General features: G+C 35.0%; 1 protein-coding gene across 3 annotated transcripts in view; it reads right to left on the minus strand.

The window, feature by feature from the left end:
• Positions 1–14,696, minus strand: part of LOC150081717 (MAGUK scaffold protein DLG5-like) — a 450,728-nt gene that overhangs the window by 80,644 nt on the left and 355,388 nt on the right. For all 3 annotated transcript variants that reach the window (XM_090378823.1, XM_090378822.1, XM_090378824.1), the window contains exon 20: positions 4,472–4,574. In XM_090378823.1, coding sequence (XP_090234949.1) covers positions 4,472–4,574 — 103 coding nt within the window. The remainder of the gene's footprint in view (positions 1–4,471; positions 4,575–14,696) is intronic.

Consider the following 14,696-nt stretch of genomic DNA (forward strand, 5'->3'; position numbering starts at 1 on the left):
TTATATTTTTTGTAACCTTGACCACCAAATATGGAAAACTTCTTTAAACACACTCCCGCAATGATAATTCTGAGTCTGGAACTTCCGCGACACTTATAAATTTTTCATGGCATATAGAAAACTCATTTCTGGTATAAACGTTGGCCAATATCCCTTTCTTTGTACCCAATTTATATAGTCCACTATTGTCAATATCCATAATAACTTCCAAGCAATTTCTTGGGTCGCTTCTGGCTCTGTCAACATCAGGAATTCTTATACATACCGTATCACCTACTTTTCCAGTAGGAAACTTTTTGTTAGACACATTTATCATTTTTTTAGCTTGTATTTTAAGATTTTCTTTTACTATTTTACGTTTTATATATATTTGTGCTTTCCTATTCGCAACAACATTGTCCAAGTCCTTGTTATTCTCTTTAATATTCTCCATATTCTCCTCAATGTTCTCCATATTCTCCTCAACTTTCTCCATTATATTGTCATTTTAAATTTCAATACTCTTTATGCTAGTGTCTCCTGCAATCTCTCCAGAATCATAAATATTTGATTCCTTCTCTATCATATAATCATTATTAAATTGCTTCATTATGTTTTCTAGTTCTTCCTCTTCTTTTAAATTAACAACAACTTCTTTGGGAAGCCATGAGGTTTTGAGGCCAATTTTAATGGGAGAACCATACATAGCTTCATAGGGACTGCATTTAATTCCTTGGTGATATGCTCTATTTTTCATTAATTGAACAAATCTTAATCCTTCACTCTAGTTGCGTGTTTCATTAGTTTCTAGCCACGTACTCAATATATTCTCAAATGTCCTGGTTTGCACATTCGATAGAACCTTGACTCTGGCTCTGCCGAGGTTTACCATGTACGATTTTGAGTTCTTCCCAAGAAGAACATAATTCTTCTATAACTTTATTTGCGAATTCGCGACCGTTATCGCTTTGACGGATAGAAGCAGCTCCAAAAATAGTAAATATATCCAATAAAACATAAGCAACTTCTTCAGCACGTTTGCTTTTTAAGGGACGCAAGTGTACAAATTTTGTTGGCGCCTCCGTAGCCAGGTGGGCAGGAGCAGCAGTGTGTAGCACGTGCTTCTTGATCAGACTGGGGTTCGAGCCCGTGACCACCAAATACGGAGGATGCGGAAAGGTCAGAAAATTACCACTGCATATCCCCGGAGCAATATGGCCTTAGTTGCTAATGTTCCTAAAAACCAAATAACAAATTTTGTTAGGTGGTCTTGATATACAAGAATAAATTTGTATCCCTTGTCTTGCTGACTTTGCATGTCAATCAGGTCTACCTGACACCTACTATTCATTTCGTTAAACACCATTGGCTTAACCACTAAGCCTTTTTTAGGAACTCTACTTTTCTTCTGACAAGGCTCACATAAGTTTAAATATACCATTACTCAGCGGTTATATTTTTATACTTTTTTTTTTTTTTATTTCATTCATCATCTGATTTCTTCCCCCATGGCCAATAGCTATATGAATATTATGTATTGTATCAAAAATTTCCTCAGTGCAGACATAATATTTTATGCTTTGGTTATTTTCTTGAACAGGGTAAATCAATTTATTACAATCACCTACTTTAATTAGATCATAGCACTTGAGTCTTTGGTAATCTGCTGGAGTTTTCCCTGTGGTTTTCAATTTTAGTGCAAAAATGTCATTTATCAGCTGTATATATTTTTCTTTCGTTATAAAACCTTTGTTACTGCATTTTGTTTCTATTAATTTTGTTAAATTTACAGTAAAACTTTCTTTCATTCTTTCAATGGTATCCATAACCATTACACTTTGGCAAACTACAAAAATTTTCATTACCTGTTAATTTCTAATTGTTTTTCAAAGAAAACTTACCTATGGACATAAACTAAATACATTTAACTTTATCTATAAGTATAACGTTGCATTAAACAGTAAGAATGCAGACTTAGTGGTCGTTCTAGTTCAGCCCAACAACACTACACTAACTAAATGCTGATGTGTTGTTGTATGTTGCACTAAACAGTAGAAATGTAGAAACAGCACTAACTAAATGTAGAAACTGCACTAACTAAATGGCGGTATATTATAGGTTTTAGAAGCGGCTAGTCAGCTCGATAGTGCGCAGAAACACTTCCCTTCATTTCATTCATACGATTTCTCTGTCCTATTTATCAAATACACCAGCGAGCGCTGGAGAATATGTAAAATGACCGGTATATTTAATAAATTGCTATATATTTATTAAATTCTCCAATATTATTGGCGATTATACATATTAACCGGTAATTATTCATAATCACCGGATTAATCAAATTTACCATAACATATACATGTTAACAAAAATACAGGAATCTGGGTGCCTAAGTGTAGACCTCAGTTTCTGGCATGAATGTCCTATGAAGTATCTGTTACAAAATGGCATCCACCTCATAAACTTGGTAAAAGACTTCTGACGGAGGTAGGAGGTTCTTGGGATTTCTTTCAATGGCCTATTATTCTTAACATGGCATTTTTTGACTATTACTTTTTTGAATTTTTGATTATTTTTTGACTATTAGTTTTCTTAAAAATTCTGCCAAGGAGTGCCATGTTGCACTCATGATTAGAGGGAGCTGCAGAAGGCATCAAAAAACACAGAATTATTATTTTTTAAAAATGTTATCTCAAGAAAGTTGTGGACTACACATCAGGAGAGTCCAGAGGCCTAAGCCTGGTTGTTTCAGGTTTGATGGGTCAGTGTCCTTTCTGCAGACTACAGTGAGAACATTGGCTATTGTTACACTTAACAAGTGCATTTATAAACAGGAAGGATTTGTTCAATGTTTCTGCCCCATTTTGTAGATAAATGAGCAGTAGTTATACCATTCCTTCTTGTCATGACTCCAGACCACCACAAAATTGGGGATGTAACAGAAAAAACTTGTTTAGCTGGATAGATTGACCTGAAAATTGAGCAGAGAGAGAGAGAGAGACTTCTACTAGGAGGGAAAACAGCAGGTTCCACTTGTCTAATGTTCTTTTTGAATTTTGGAAGAAGATTGAAAACAGTCCTGGATACACATATGTGAACAAAGAACATTATGTGACTGATAGCTAAAATAGATAAAGGCCTGGAGTGGCCTGCATGTGTGTTTTGGCTGAGTCAGTTTGCCAAGATGACTTTGGTATTTGTAACTCTTCCCATGAAGTCTTTAATTAGTCTTTTAAATTTTTATTGGGGGGGGGAACAATTTTGGAAAGAAATGACACCAACCATTTTGTTGGGGCTTGTCCCAAACGGTGCACATCCCTTTACAATAGGATGAATTGACTCTCTCTCTCTCTCTCTCTCTCTCTCTCTCTCTCTCTCATCTATGACTTGTAGGTAGTTATCTATGACTTCTAGGATGATAAATTTTTGGGGGGTTCTCTTCCTTGTCTAGTTGAAGTGTCACTTTCTACCACTGCTTAACACATGCATTTATCTGCATGCCTTTCAAATACACGTATCAGCTAGATAGGCAAGCTTTATGTATTAGGGTTCTGAATACAGCCTCCAATGATGGGGGCTATATTTCAGAACCCTAACTTGACTGACATGCACTCATGACATATTTTTATCCTTTATTATCACTACACTTTGTGCTTTTTCTTTGTTTATGATAGTATAAACTAGAGCTGTGATGCTCAATTCTTTTAATTAATTTTTTACTTAAGTTTTGAGTTCAATTGATTTTTAATTGTGTTGTATTGTTTTTTTAATTGTTTTCAATTAATTTTTTACTGTAATGTAATATTTTTGATTTTTTAATTTAATTTTTACTGTAATGTTATATTCGTTTTAATTTCTGGAGAGTATCATACGGAAGTGTTCTACGTATCATACTGAGATAAACTTCTCTTATTCTTTTACAAATGTTTATGTATATTTCATATGTGTAACTCATTTCTGAGAAAGAAAATAATGATAAATGCATAAATAAAAAATAGTTATGCTGACTTTAATAGATGACATTGACAGATAATACTTGATAAAAAATTTAACTAATTCTATAAGATATCTAATTCTATTCACATTTTATCAGATGATATAAAAGGGATATCTAAAGCCTTGTATTCCCTCTTTTTTCTTTAATGTTTTAAAGGTGTCAAGACATAGCATAATCATGCACCAATCTGCCTCTTTACTTCCAAAAATGCATAATAATGATAAAATATAAATTTTACAACCCTCATAACTAAAGTGTTCTCAACTTGGTAATCATATTCTAAGGGTTCATTTAAAGCTTGTCCAGTCTTACAGATGTTTCTCACAAAAACATCTGTCAGCTCTCAAACAGTTCTTCCTCAAATACATCTGCCTCTTGAACCTTCACTTTCAGATCACACAATTAAAACTGAGAAATTGATGAATTAGTAAACTTTTTGGCTGACCTTCAAAAATAATAGAAGAAAAATATAGGTTCCAGAAAAAAATTACTCACTTTCTATGTTGTGCTGTGCCAGAATGGTAACTGTATCAGCAGGTTTTGCTAACTGATATGCAGCCTCCTCAGCAGTTGCATGTCGCAAGTCCATACCATTATACTAAAAGCAAAATCAGTTTAATTAGAAAGCACTGAACTCAGAGGTTTTATAATTACTACTTCTGAAATGACAGTTATTATCAGTAGTATTTGTAAACTGCTTTTTATTTTATAATGATAAATAATTTGAAATATTTTATAATAATAAATAATTTCAAACACACAGAACCATATTCTAAATAATACCTGAACTTTCTGTAATTTATATAATTTCATTATAAAAACAATAACAGAAAGTAAAATTTAAAGTTATGATAATCTTGATCATCAGCCTTCTGGTTAATCATTCTGCAAATCAAACAGGCCAGAGACCTGGTTATCTCCCCCCCACCCCACCCCAACTCCTACATTATCTATCCCCTTCTGGTGGCATTATTTATGATCACTTCTAATGTTAGCCCCCCCCCTCAATTGCAATACTAAAATATATTCATAACTCATGTTATGGCCATGTATTTTAAAACTACTGTAACCAACCAAATACTTTATTTTCATTCCTAATATTTATATCTGGTCAATTATACAGTGAAAAAAAACCCCATGCTTTGTTTTCTGGCAAATGAGTTCTGTGGAGCCACTCTGCATTTCTTTCAAAACAACATAATGCAGAGAATGGAGCCTGTCAAAATCTTGTTTTAAAGAAGGCAGTTCAAAATAGAAACACCCCTGTCAGGGTACTTTTGCCTAATCCCTGCTCTTATCTTTCATTTTAAATGCTTATATCAGAGTATAAAGTTGTGTACTAAATGAGTAGTGCTTATAATTTTGGCATTTTATTTAAATCATTAAAAGTATCCCTATCAAGATATCTTAGGAACCTCTTATACACACTATAAATTTGCTTTTGATTAGATTCTAAAAATAAGTCCTAAAATGGGTGGAATTTATATTATGATTGATAGTCATTTCATTTCAAAACTGTAAATTGAAATACTGCCTCTCTGCCACCCAAGAAAATGTAAAAGCTATTTAGATATGTGTCCAGTGGTACCTTGGATTACGAGTAACTTGGTATGCGAGTGTTTTGCAAGACGAGCAAAAATTTTTAATAAATTTTAACTTAATAAACGAGCGAGGTCTTGCAATACGAGTACAGTCAGTCCTCGTATAACAAGTGTTTACACTACACGAATTCGATCATATACGATTTATAAATACGGGAACGATATCTTATATAACACGGACCGAATTCACTTATGCACGATTCGCCTTTGTGTTTACAAGAAATGGCAGTTGAATGCAGAATCACCCCAACCGAATGCAACTCGATAGGAATGAAGAGAAGATTTTGAAAATGTATTTATGGTTTTTTATATCAGTGAAGGGGAAACACATTTCACCATAATAACGTAAAAACCAACAATTCCAGCTAGTATAATCACAAATGCAATTAGATCGAGTTTACTACCAGTTTATAACAGATTCCACTAGCAGGAACGCAACTGGAAATTGTTTTTATTGTTTTATGGTAGTAACCCCTAGAAATGTGCTTTAGTAAAATGTGAGGTGTTAATAGCGTATCTCTGTCTTTACGGTGTTGTTTATTCAGTTGCTACACGCGCGCAGCTTTGTTTATGTGTATCAAGCGTGCCTCCTCATTTTGTAATAGTGCGAGCGATGAATCTGATTTCCGTGAAATCCTCAAAAGGAGGCAAAAGCAAGTGTCATTGGAAAGATTAAAGTCGCACAAAAAGAAAAAGTCAACAGATAGCAGTGATTCTGTTAGAGAAAGTGAGTCAGTCGTCCTACCCAATAATTAATAAATTCGATTGCTTTATGTATATTAAATTTAAATATTAAAAATATAAAAAGGTATGTATTTTGTATTAATCATTTTTACAGTATATGAATATTTTTGAGTTTTGGAAGAAATCATCTGGACTTCCATTATTTCTTATGGGGAAATTCGCTTTGATATACGAGTGCTTTGGATTACGAGCATGTTTCCGGAACAAATTATGCTCGCAAACCAAGGTACCACTGTATATACAAAATATATTTAGGATATACACAAACCATGATTATCTTCCAAATCTGAATTCCATTTGTGGAAAAAATAGCTAAAAACAAGTTAGCAGTAATTGTCCATTTTTTCCCTACATTAGAAATCCATCACTTACCAGAAGTTAAAAAAAAAAAAAAAAAAAAAAAAGACTTATTTATTCTTTTTTTTATAATTATTTATTATAAATATACTTTTTTGACTATGGATTTTTGTTTGGATATTTGATTATACATCAACTGATTTTGTTTGCTACAAGAAAAATACTGGTGCAGCAAAGATATGGATTTCTGAAGAATTTCTGAGAGCTTTTGAAGAGGGTGCCCTCTCCTCTTAAGAAATGCTGAGTCAAAGTTTTGTTCTTAACAATAGACCTACTTTCTAGATTTGGCTGTCAGGGGCATTTTCAAAAGTTTCACCAAAAAAAGATCTAAACTCCATTTTTGTTTTTCTAGTCTGGCCGAATATTCTCACATAGGCAATGTTGCTAAGAGGAATTTTTAAAATGCCAAGTGCTTTTTTTTTTTTTTTTTTTTTTTTTTTTTTGATTTGGTAGTTGTTGGCGCATCGGCTTCTGTGGCCATATTGCACCTCCCAAGGTTTTTGCAGTACTTTGATCCAAGCCCGAGGCGGGAATCGAACCCGCGACCTTGGGGTTGCCGGGCAGGTACTTTACCCACTCGGCTAGCCCGGTCGGCATGCCAAGTGCGACTTAAGATAATTTGTTATAGTATTAGTATTCATAGTGGCAAACGATGCAACAATATCCTTCAATAGTTTTGTCTATTCTTCCTTCAGTTTATACAAATTATCCACTTCCACAACAGTGGATGGAAGCTTGTTCCAACAGTCACTCACCAGTTAGCTGAAGGCAACTTTTGCATATCTATTCTGTAACCATCCTCCTTCCTCAATTTGAATTTAAAGAGCAAGTAAATACATGGGCTGTGTTAGGGTAACTAAGAGTAAGAACATGTGCATGTATACTTACATGTACATCAATGCTAGGAGTAGTAAATAAGTTGGATGAATTTGAAATGCTAGTCAAGACATCAAAGGCAGATATTGTTGGGATATCAGAGATGTGGTGTCACACATATAAGAAATGGAGAATTGGAATTTGGGGAGTACAATGCATACAGAAATGATAGACAGGTAGGAAGGGAGGAGGGGTTATGCTGTTAGTTAAGAAACACAAAATCTAAGGAAGTGCATCCAGTTGACATAGATGGACAGTGCAATGCAGAGTCAGTTTAGTGTGATATAAATACTGGGAAAGTAAAATTGAGAGTAGGAGTGTGTTATAGGCCTAATGACTCTGATGAATACAATGAACAACTATACACAGAAATGCAGTTGGCCAGTAAATCGTTTTGTCTTGTAATGGGGGATTTTAACTTCCCAGATATTGACTTGAACTTGTAGGTTATTCACACACACACTAGTAAGGTTTTGTGGATTAACTGAATGACTGTTTTCTACAGCAACATGGTCGAAGGGCAACTAGCGGGGGTAATACTCTTGATCTGATTATCAGCAGTGATGATTCATGCATTAGGAATTTGCAGATAAAGGAACAACCAGGTGACAGTGTTCACAGTCTACCGATGTGGGATTTACTTAAAGATGTAACTACCATCAAGGGTAAAGGGTAGGGTTTTTGTTTTTGTAAAGGTGACTACAGTGGTCTCAGACAGTTTTTAAACTCTATACAGTGGGATCAACTCATGATGTTAAAAACAGCAAATTCTAAATGGGAAGCCTTCAAGGAATTAATCTTGGAAGCTACTAGGCTTTTCATACCAATTAAGAAAAGGAGGTCAGAAAAACTAATGAGGCTCGTGGCAGAGAAGAAAAATGCGTGGGATGCATATAAATTTTCAGGTGACTCAGAAGTGTATGGCAGATATAAACAAGTCACAAAGGAGGTTAGGCAAGCGAATGCTGATTACGAGAAATCCTTGGCAAAGGATACAAAGAAAAACAACAAAGACTTCTTTACTAATTTAAACTCTAGAAGGAAGGGGATTGATCAGATTGGACCATTTGATGTTGGTGGTTTGATTGTTGACGATCCTGCTCAGATAGTTGACAAACTGAATGAGTATTTTGCATCTACATTCACACATGAGAAATGTAAGGAAGGGAAGGACAGAAGTTTACTAAACTCTAACTGTAAGCAAAATGATTTTGTAATAACACAGAGCAGCAAAGTAGAGGAGAAATTGTTGAAGTTAGACATAAAAAAGGGACACGAGGCAGATGGAATCTATCCAGTTATACTGAAAGAGACGGAGGAAAGTAAGCAAACCCTTAGCCATAATTATGAAAACATCCTTACATTCAGAGGAAGTTTCCATGTACTGGAGATGTGCAAATGTATCCTCAATTCACAAAGGGTGACACGAGTAATTACAGCCCAGTTAGCTTAACTTCTGTTCCAGGGAAAATAATGGAATCACTGGTTAAAGATGCATTGCAGGATCAACTAGACAATACTGCAGTAATAATTCAGAAACAGCATGGATTTGTTAAGGGAAAGTGTTAGCTGACCAATTTGATTGGATACTACTATGTGGTCACAAAGTAACTGGATGCAAAAAATAATTTTTATATCATATACTTGGATTTCAGGAAAGCTTTTGATACTGTTGCACTTGGAAGACTGCTGTGTAAATTGGAGTGGTAATGATTTAAGGGCAAGTTACTGCAATGGATAATGGGATGGTTGAGTGGAAGATGGCAGAGAGTGGTAATAAATGGACACTGCTCTATGTGGATTAATGTTATTAATGGAGTCTCCCAGGGTTCAGTGCTGGGCCCATTGTGGTTTTGTGCATTTATTAATGATATCGATGAAGGTATACCAGGGTTATTGTTCAAGTTTGCATATGATACAAAGGTTGGCAGGTTTGTTAAAGACAGTATGCTACTGCAACAGGATCTAGAAAGTATGAGAAAAGGGGTGAGAAGTGGCAACTGAGCTTTTGTATTGTCAAATGCAAAGTATTGCATATAGGTAGCAGTAAACCAAGATAAACGTACTAACTGTGTGATACTACACTCAGGGAGGTGGAGAATGAAAAAGACCTGGGGATAATTGTGCAGTTGAATATGAATTTCTCTGAGCAGTGCAGATGGGCTGCCAGATCAGGTTATAGAGTTTTGTCAATGATACATAGGAATTTTGCTAGCAGAGACAAGGAGATGATTATACCTTTGTATAAGGCAATGGTCAGGCCACACCTTGAGTACTGCGTCCAGGTCTGGAGGTCTCATTTTAGAAAGGATGTAAAAGTATAGAGAAAGGCAACAAGATTTCTGAGAGCAACAAGGGGGTTCTCTCACCAAGAGAGGCTTAAATTCTGCAAGTTGCAGCATCTGGAGACTAGGCACTTGCAAGGTGATCTCATTGAGGTGTACAAGGCCTTGAATGGTTTAAGCATGCTCAATGCTGATGGGATACTTCCACTTGTTCAGATTAAGAACCTGAGGGGGCATAGATTCAAATTGAGGAAAGACAGTTGTAGAATAGATGTGCAATCAACTACCCGCCGCATTTAGCCAGCGGGTAGTTGATTGCTGGAACAGAATTCCATCTGTTGTTGTGGAAGTTGATAGCTTCAATAAATTTAAGGCTGAACTAGACAAACATTTGGAGTGACCGGATGGGTAAAATAGGAAGGGTTTTTTTTTTTTTTTGGCTGATGCTGTATAAGCTTGCTTTCTTGCATATATGCCTCAACTAATGCTAATGCTAATATTTTATTTAAACGAATTTGTTATGTTTTATGTCAAAAGATGCAAACAAATCTTTGACACACAACATCATTTTCACCATGCGGACCATCTATTTTTGCATTTCTTTCTATGCACTGGATGCTGTTCTTATGCTTATTTGTTTAAAAATATCTGATTACATTGCATTTCCCACTGCTTGAAATTGAAAAACCAAATCTGCATATACATGTAAGATTTTACAACACACGGAAAATCAAGTAATTATAGACGTGTTAGTTTAACTTCTGTTCCGGGGAAATTAATGGAAGCATTGGTTAAAGAAGCACTGCAGGATCATCTAGACATAGACAAGACTTCAGTTATAGCTCAGACACAGCATGGTTTTGTTAAGGGGAAGTCTTGTCTGACCAAATTGATTGGATACTATGATGTGTTCACAAAGGAACTGGATGCCGGGAATAACTTTGATATCATATATTTGGATCTTAGAAAGGCTTTTGATACTGTTGCACATGGAAAGACTGCTGCACAAATTGGAGCAGGCTGGCAATGGATAAAGGGATGGTTCAGTGGGAGAAGACAGAGAGCGGTAATCAATGGACACTGCTCTTCATGGATTAATGCTATTAGTGGAGTCCTTCAGGGTTCAGTGTTGGGTCCGTTGTTTTCTGTATATCAGGCTTAATGTCCAAGTTTGCAGACAATACAAAGGTTGGCGGGGTTGTTAAGGACACTAATGGCAGTACGCTGCTGCTGCAACAGGATCTAGAAAAATTGAGCAGATGGGCTGAGAGGTGGCAAATGAAGTTTAACATTGACGAATGTAAAATACTGCATATGGGAAGCAGTAACTCCAGAGTAACATATCAATCCTGTGGTACTATGCTGACAGTGCTAGAGAATGAAAAGAACCTGGGGGTTACGTTATGTTAATGTTATGTTATTGGTTTTTTTTTTTTTTTTTTAGGAGCATTAGCAACTAAGGCCATATTGCTCTGCGGATATGCGGTGGTCATTCCCTGACCTTTCCACATCCTCCGTATTTGGTGGTCATGGGCTCGAACCCCGGTCTAATCAAGAAGCGTGTGCTATGCACTGCTGCTCCAGCCTACGGAGGTGCCTGGACCTGGGGATAATTGTGCAGGCAGATATGAAGTTCTCTGAGCAGTGCAGACGGTCTGCAAGAGTAGCTCATGGTGTCTTATCAATGATATACAGGAATTTTTCTAGCAGGGATAAGGAGATGATTATCCCCTTCTATAAGGCAATGGTCAGGCCACAATTTGAGTACTGCATACGGGACTGGAGGCCTCATTTTAAGAAGGATATAGAGCTATTGGAACAAGTACAGAGAAGGGCAACAAGATTAATGAATGGAACGAAGGGTTGCTCTTACGAAGAAAGGCTTAAGTTTTGCAGATTACAGTGTCTGGAGACTAGGCACCTGTGAGGTGATCTGATTGAGGTGTATAAAGCCTTGAATGGTTTGAGCATGCTCAATGCTGATGGGATCCTTCCTCTTGCTCAGAATAATTATCTGAGAGGGCATAAATTCAAATTGAGGAAAGACAGTTGTAGGATAGATGTGTGAAAGTTTGCCTTTAGCCAGCGGGTAGTTGAATGGTGGAAGAGACTTCCATCTTTTGTTGTTGAAGTTGATAGACTAAATAAATTTAAGGCTGAGCTAGACAGGTATTTGGAACGAATGGAGGGGTGAAATGGGAGCAGTTTTTTTTTTTTTTTTTTTTTGGCTGATGCTGCATAAGCTCGCTTTCTTGCATTGTATACCTGTACTAATGCTAATGACCTGCTAAACTAGCACCTTCGTATACCTCAGAAAAAAGACCACATCAGTAAAGAATAAACATATATATAAAGAACTGTGAAGAGCAAACAAAGAAAAAGTTTAAAATTTCATTACTTTGGCATATACTCCTTCACAAACAACAACCAATATTTTCCAGAGGCTAATGATTTATTTAAATATTGCTTTCAATTTAGCAAAACCTTAAATGTGAAAAATCAAACATTTAGTTCTTTCTGGTAGTTACTTGCATATCCAGTTTGACACTTTTTCAAATGATTATTCCTTTTCTTTCTAGCTCAAGATTTTTCTTTTGATGAAGTAAGTAAATTTTAGCTTTCAAATAGCCAATATATCTAAGCAGCTACTACTACTATAGCATTGTCCTTTATGTTTGCAATCACGCTCACTATTTTTTTAACAACTGCTCTCAAAAAAAAAAAAAAAAAAGCCCTCTCTTGTGGCCTCTCAACTCTTGCAAACCATGCTACATTTTAATTTGAATGTCACAGCTTGGACGATGCTCATTTCACATCATAACAACTACATGAAAGAAATATGCACAACTTTTAAATGATTATGAATAACCTTATTAAAGATATTATTTATATCATTTATTATTATTTGTTTTAGTGAAATTATGCTAATTTTCTAAGAGATAAGATATTCCTTTGAGTCTTATTTATCAGTTATAATTATAATTTGAAATTTATCAGTAATGTCACAGCTTACTTAGCAACATTAACTGGTTATAACTTAGGCCTAAAATGATGGTACAACATGCTTTCTATCTTGTTACAAAGACCGGTCACAATTCAACACCAATTAGCCAAATAAAATATTCATCTATTTTGTTTTTAAACTGCAGAAAACTGAGTCTTTGTCATGAATAGCTTAACTGCAGATTTCATAAAAAAAAAAAAAAAAGGAAAAACAGCTATTACTACTACTTTAAAAGTATTTCACATCAAGAAGCAACTGTATTTTGCATGTTTTGGTAACTATAACACATGTTTATGTTGAATTACTTCTAACAAAGATCTATCTTTTAATTTCAATGTTTAATTTTGTAAGAAGTGTTGATTAATCACTTTGGCCATTCCTTCTCTATACTGCAAAATTTATGTGTATTAATTATTACTTTGGAAGGAACATTCTAGAGCATTTCAGCTGAAAGATGGGCTTGTGCTGTTCCACATTCAGATTTCTAAAATCAACAGTCATATTAATTTATTATTTAGTAGTGATTATATTATTATATAATCACTTTGGCCATAGTCAATACGAAACTCTTACTTTTACAGAAGTAGTTTACTTTACTTATTTTACCAAACTCTTACTTTTACCATGGCATATTTTACAAAACATCAACATTTTACAATCAGGAAATATTAAGAAAGCAATCCAGCACTCATATGAACAATCAGATTTGTCTTTAAGAATACATGCTTTTTGCAAGTGACATTTCTTTGTTTAATAAGACACTTGCAGGACTATCATGTCCTTTAATCTGTTTTTGCAACTAGCAGTATTTAAACTGCATAGATAAACTGCAATAGTCTTAATTCTCACAGCAGAGCAAACTTGCCTTTGCAATGTTGCCCTGATATACTACTTTCAAACAGATGGTCTTGCCAAAATGTTAATTGGTCATTTGTTTAAAAGATGAGGCTGCTATGATAGGCTGTTTCAGGACTAACAGGTGATCTCTAGCAACCACTTGCACTATACGGATCAGTTTTTTTCAAAGTTGCAATATAGCTAAAGCTATCTGAAAGTTGAAGTGTGTTCTACTGTGAGAATTAATTCTTAATTAACTGGTTTTAATTTAAGAATGTTGTATTATCTATGTCATTATAAATTTTTACAGATTTAAATAGTTTCACTGCTTGTATCTAATGTTTATTGATATTTGCCTCCCCCACTCCAGGAATCCTCTCAAAATCCAGAATATTTGAAAATCTGGCACAACTCAGTTCCACAGAGTTCTGGACTTTAAAGCATTTATATACTTTAAATATCCAAGAACTCAAAAAATTTCAATAGCCAAAAACATATATTCACATAACACAAAATTAAGGCACTTTTAGAATGTATAAGCAAAAAAAATTTTAAAATACAATTAATGGATTCCATATCATTAATCATAACAATATACATTTCATCATAATATATATGTCATTAATTACTTATATTAGTATTAATATTATTATAGTTAAATGATGCAAGGAAATGGGATTTTATAAATATGCCAACTGTTTTTTGTAATTGGTTATCCAGTTCTCCCTCTCTGATTGCTCACTGAGGGTGGCAGATGGCTCTCTGTCTTTTAACTTCTCCACTAATGCTGGTGTTACTCAAGGTTCAGTTCTTTCTATTACTCTTTTCCTCTTGTATATCAATGACCTTCTTCTATTTACTGGAAATCTTATCCATAGTTTTGCTGATGACAGTACACTTCTTGTATTCCACCGTTCAGTTTGAGAACCTCCCCCCAAACGTTTTCAACTTCTCAGATATTCACCACCAATTCCTTAAATGCCGTTCTCCAGATAATTCCCAGTGGATACCTTAGT

The sequence above is a fragment of the Mastigoproctus giganteus genome, chromosome 8 (genome assembly GCF_048544385.1).
Source record: "Mastigoproctus giganteus isolate SK-2022 chromosome 8, ASM4854438v1, whole genome shotgun sequence".
Lineage (NCBI taxonomy): Eukaryota > Metazoa > Arthropoda > Arachnida > Uropygi > Thelyphonidae > Mastigoproctus > Mastigoproctus giganteus.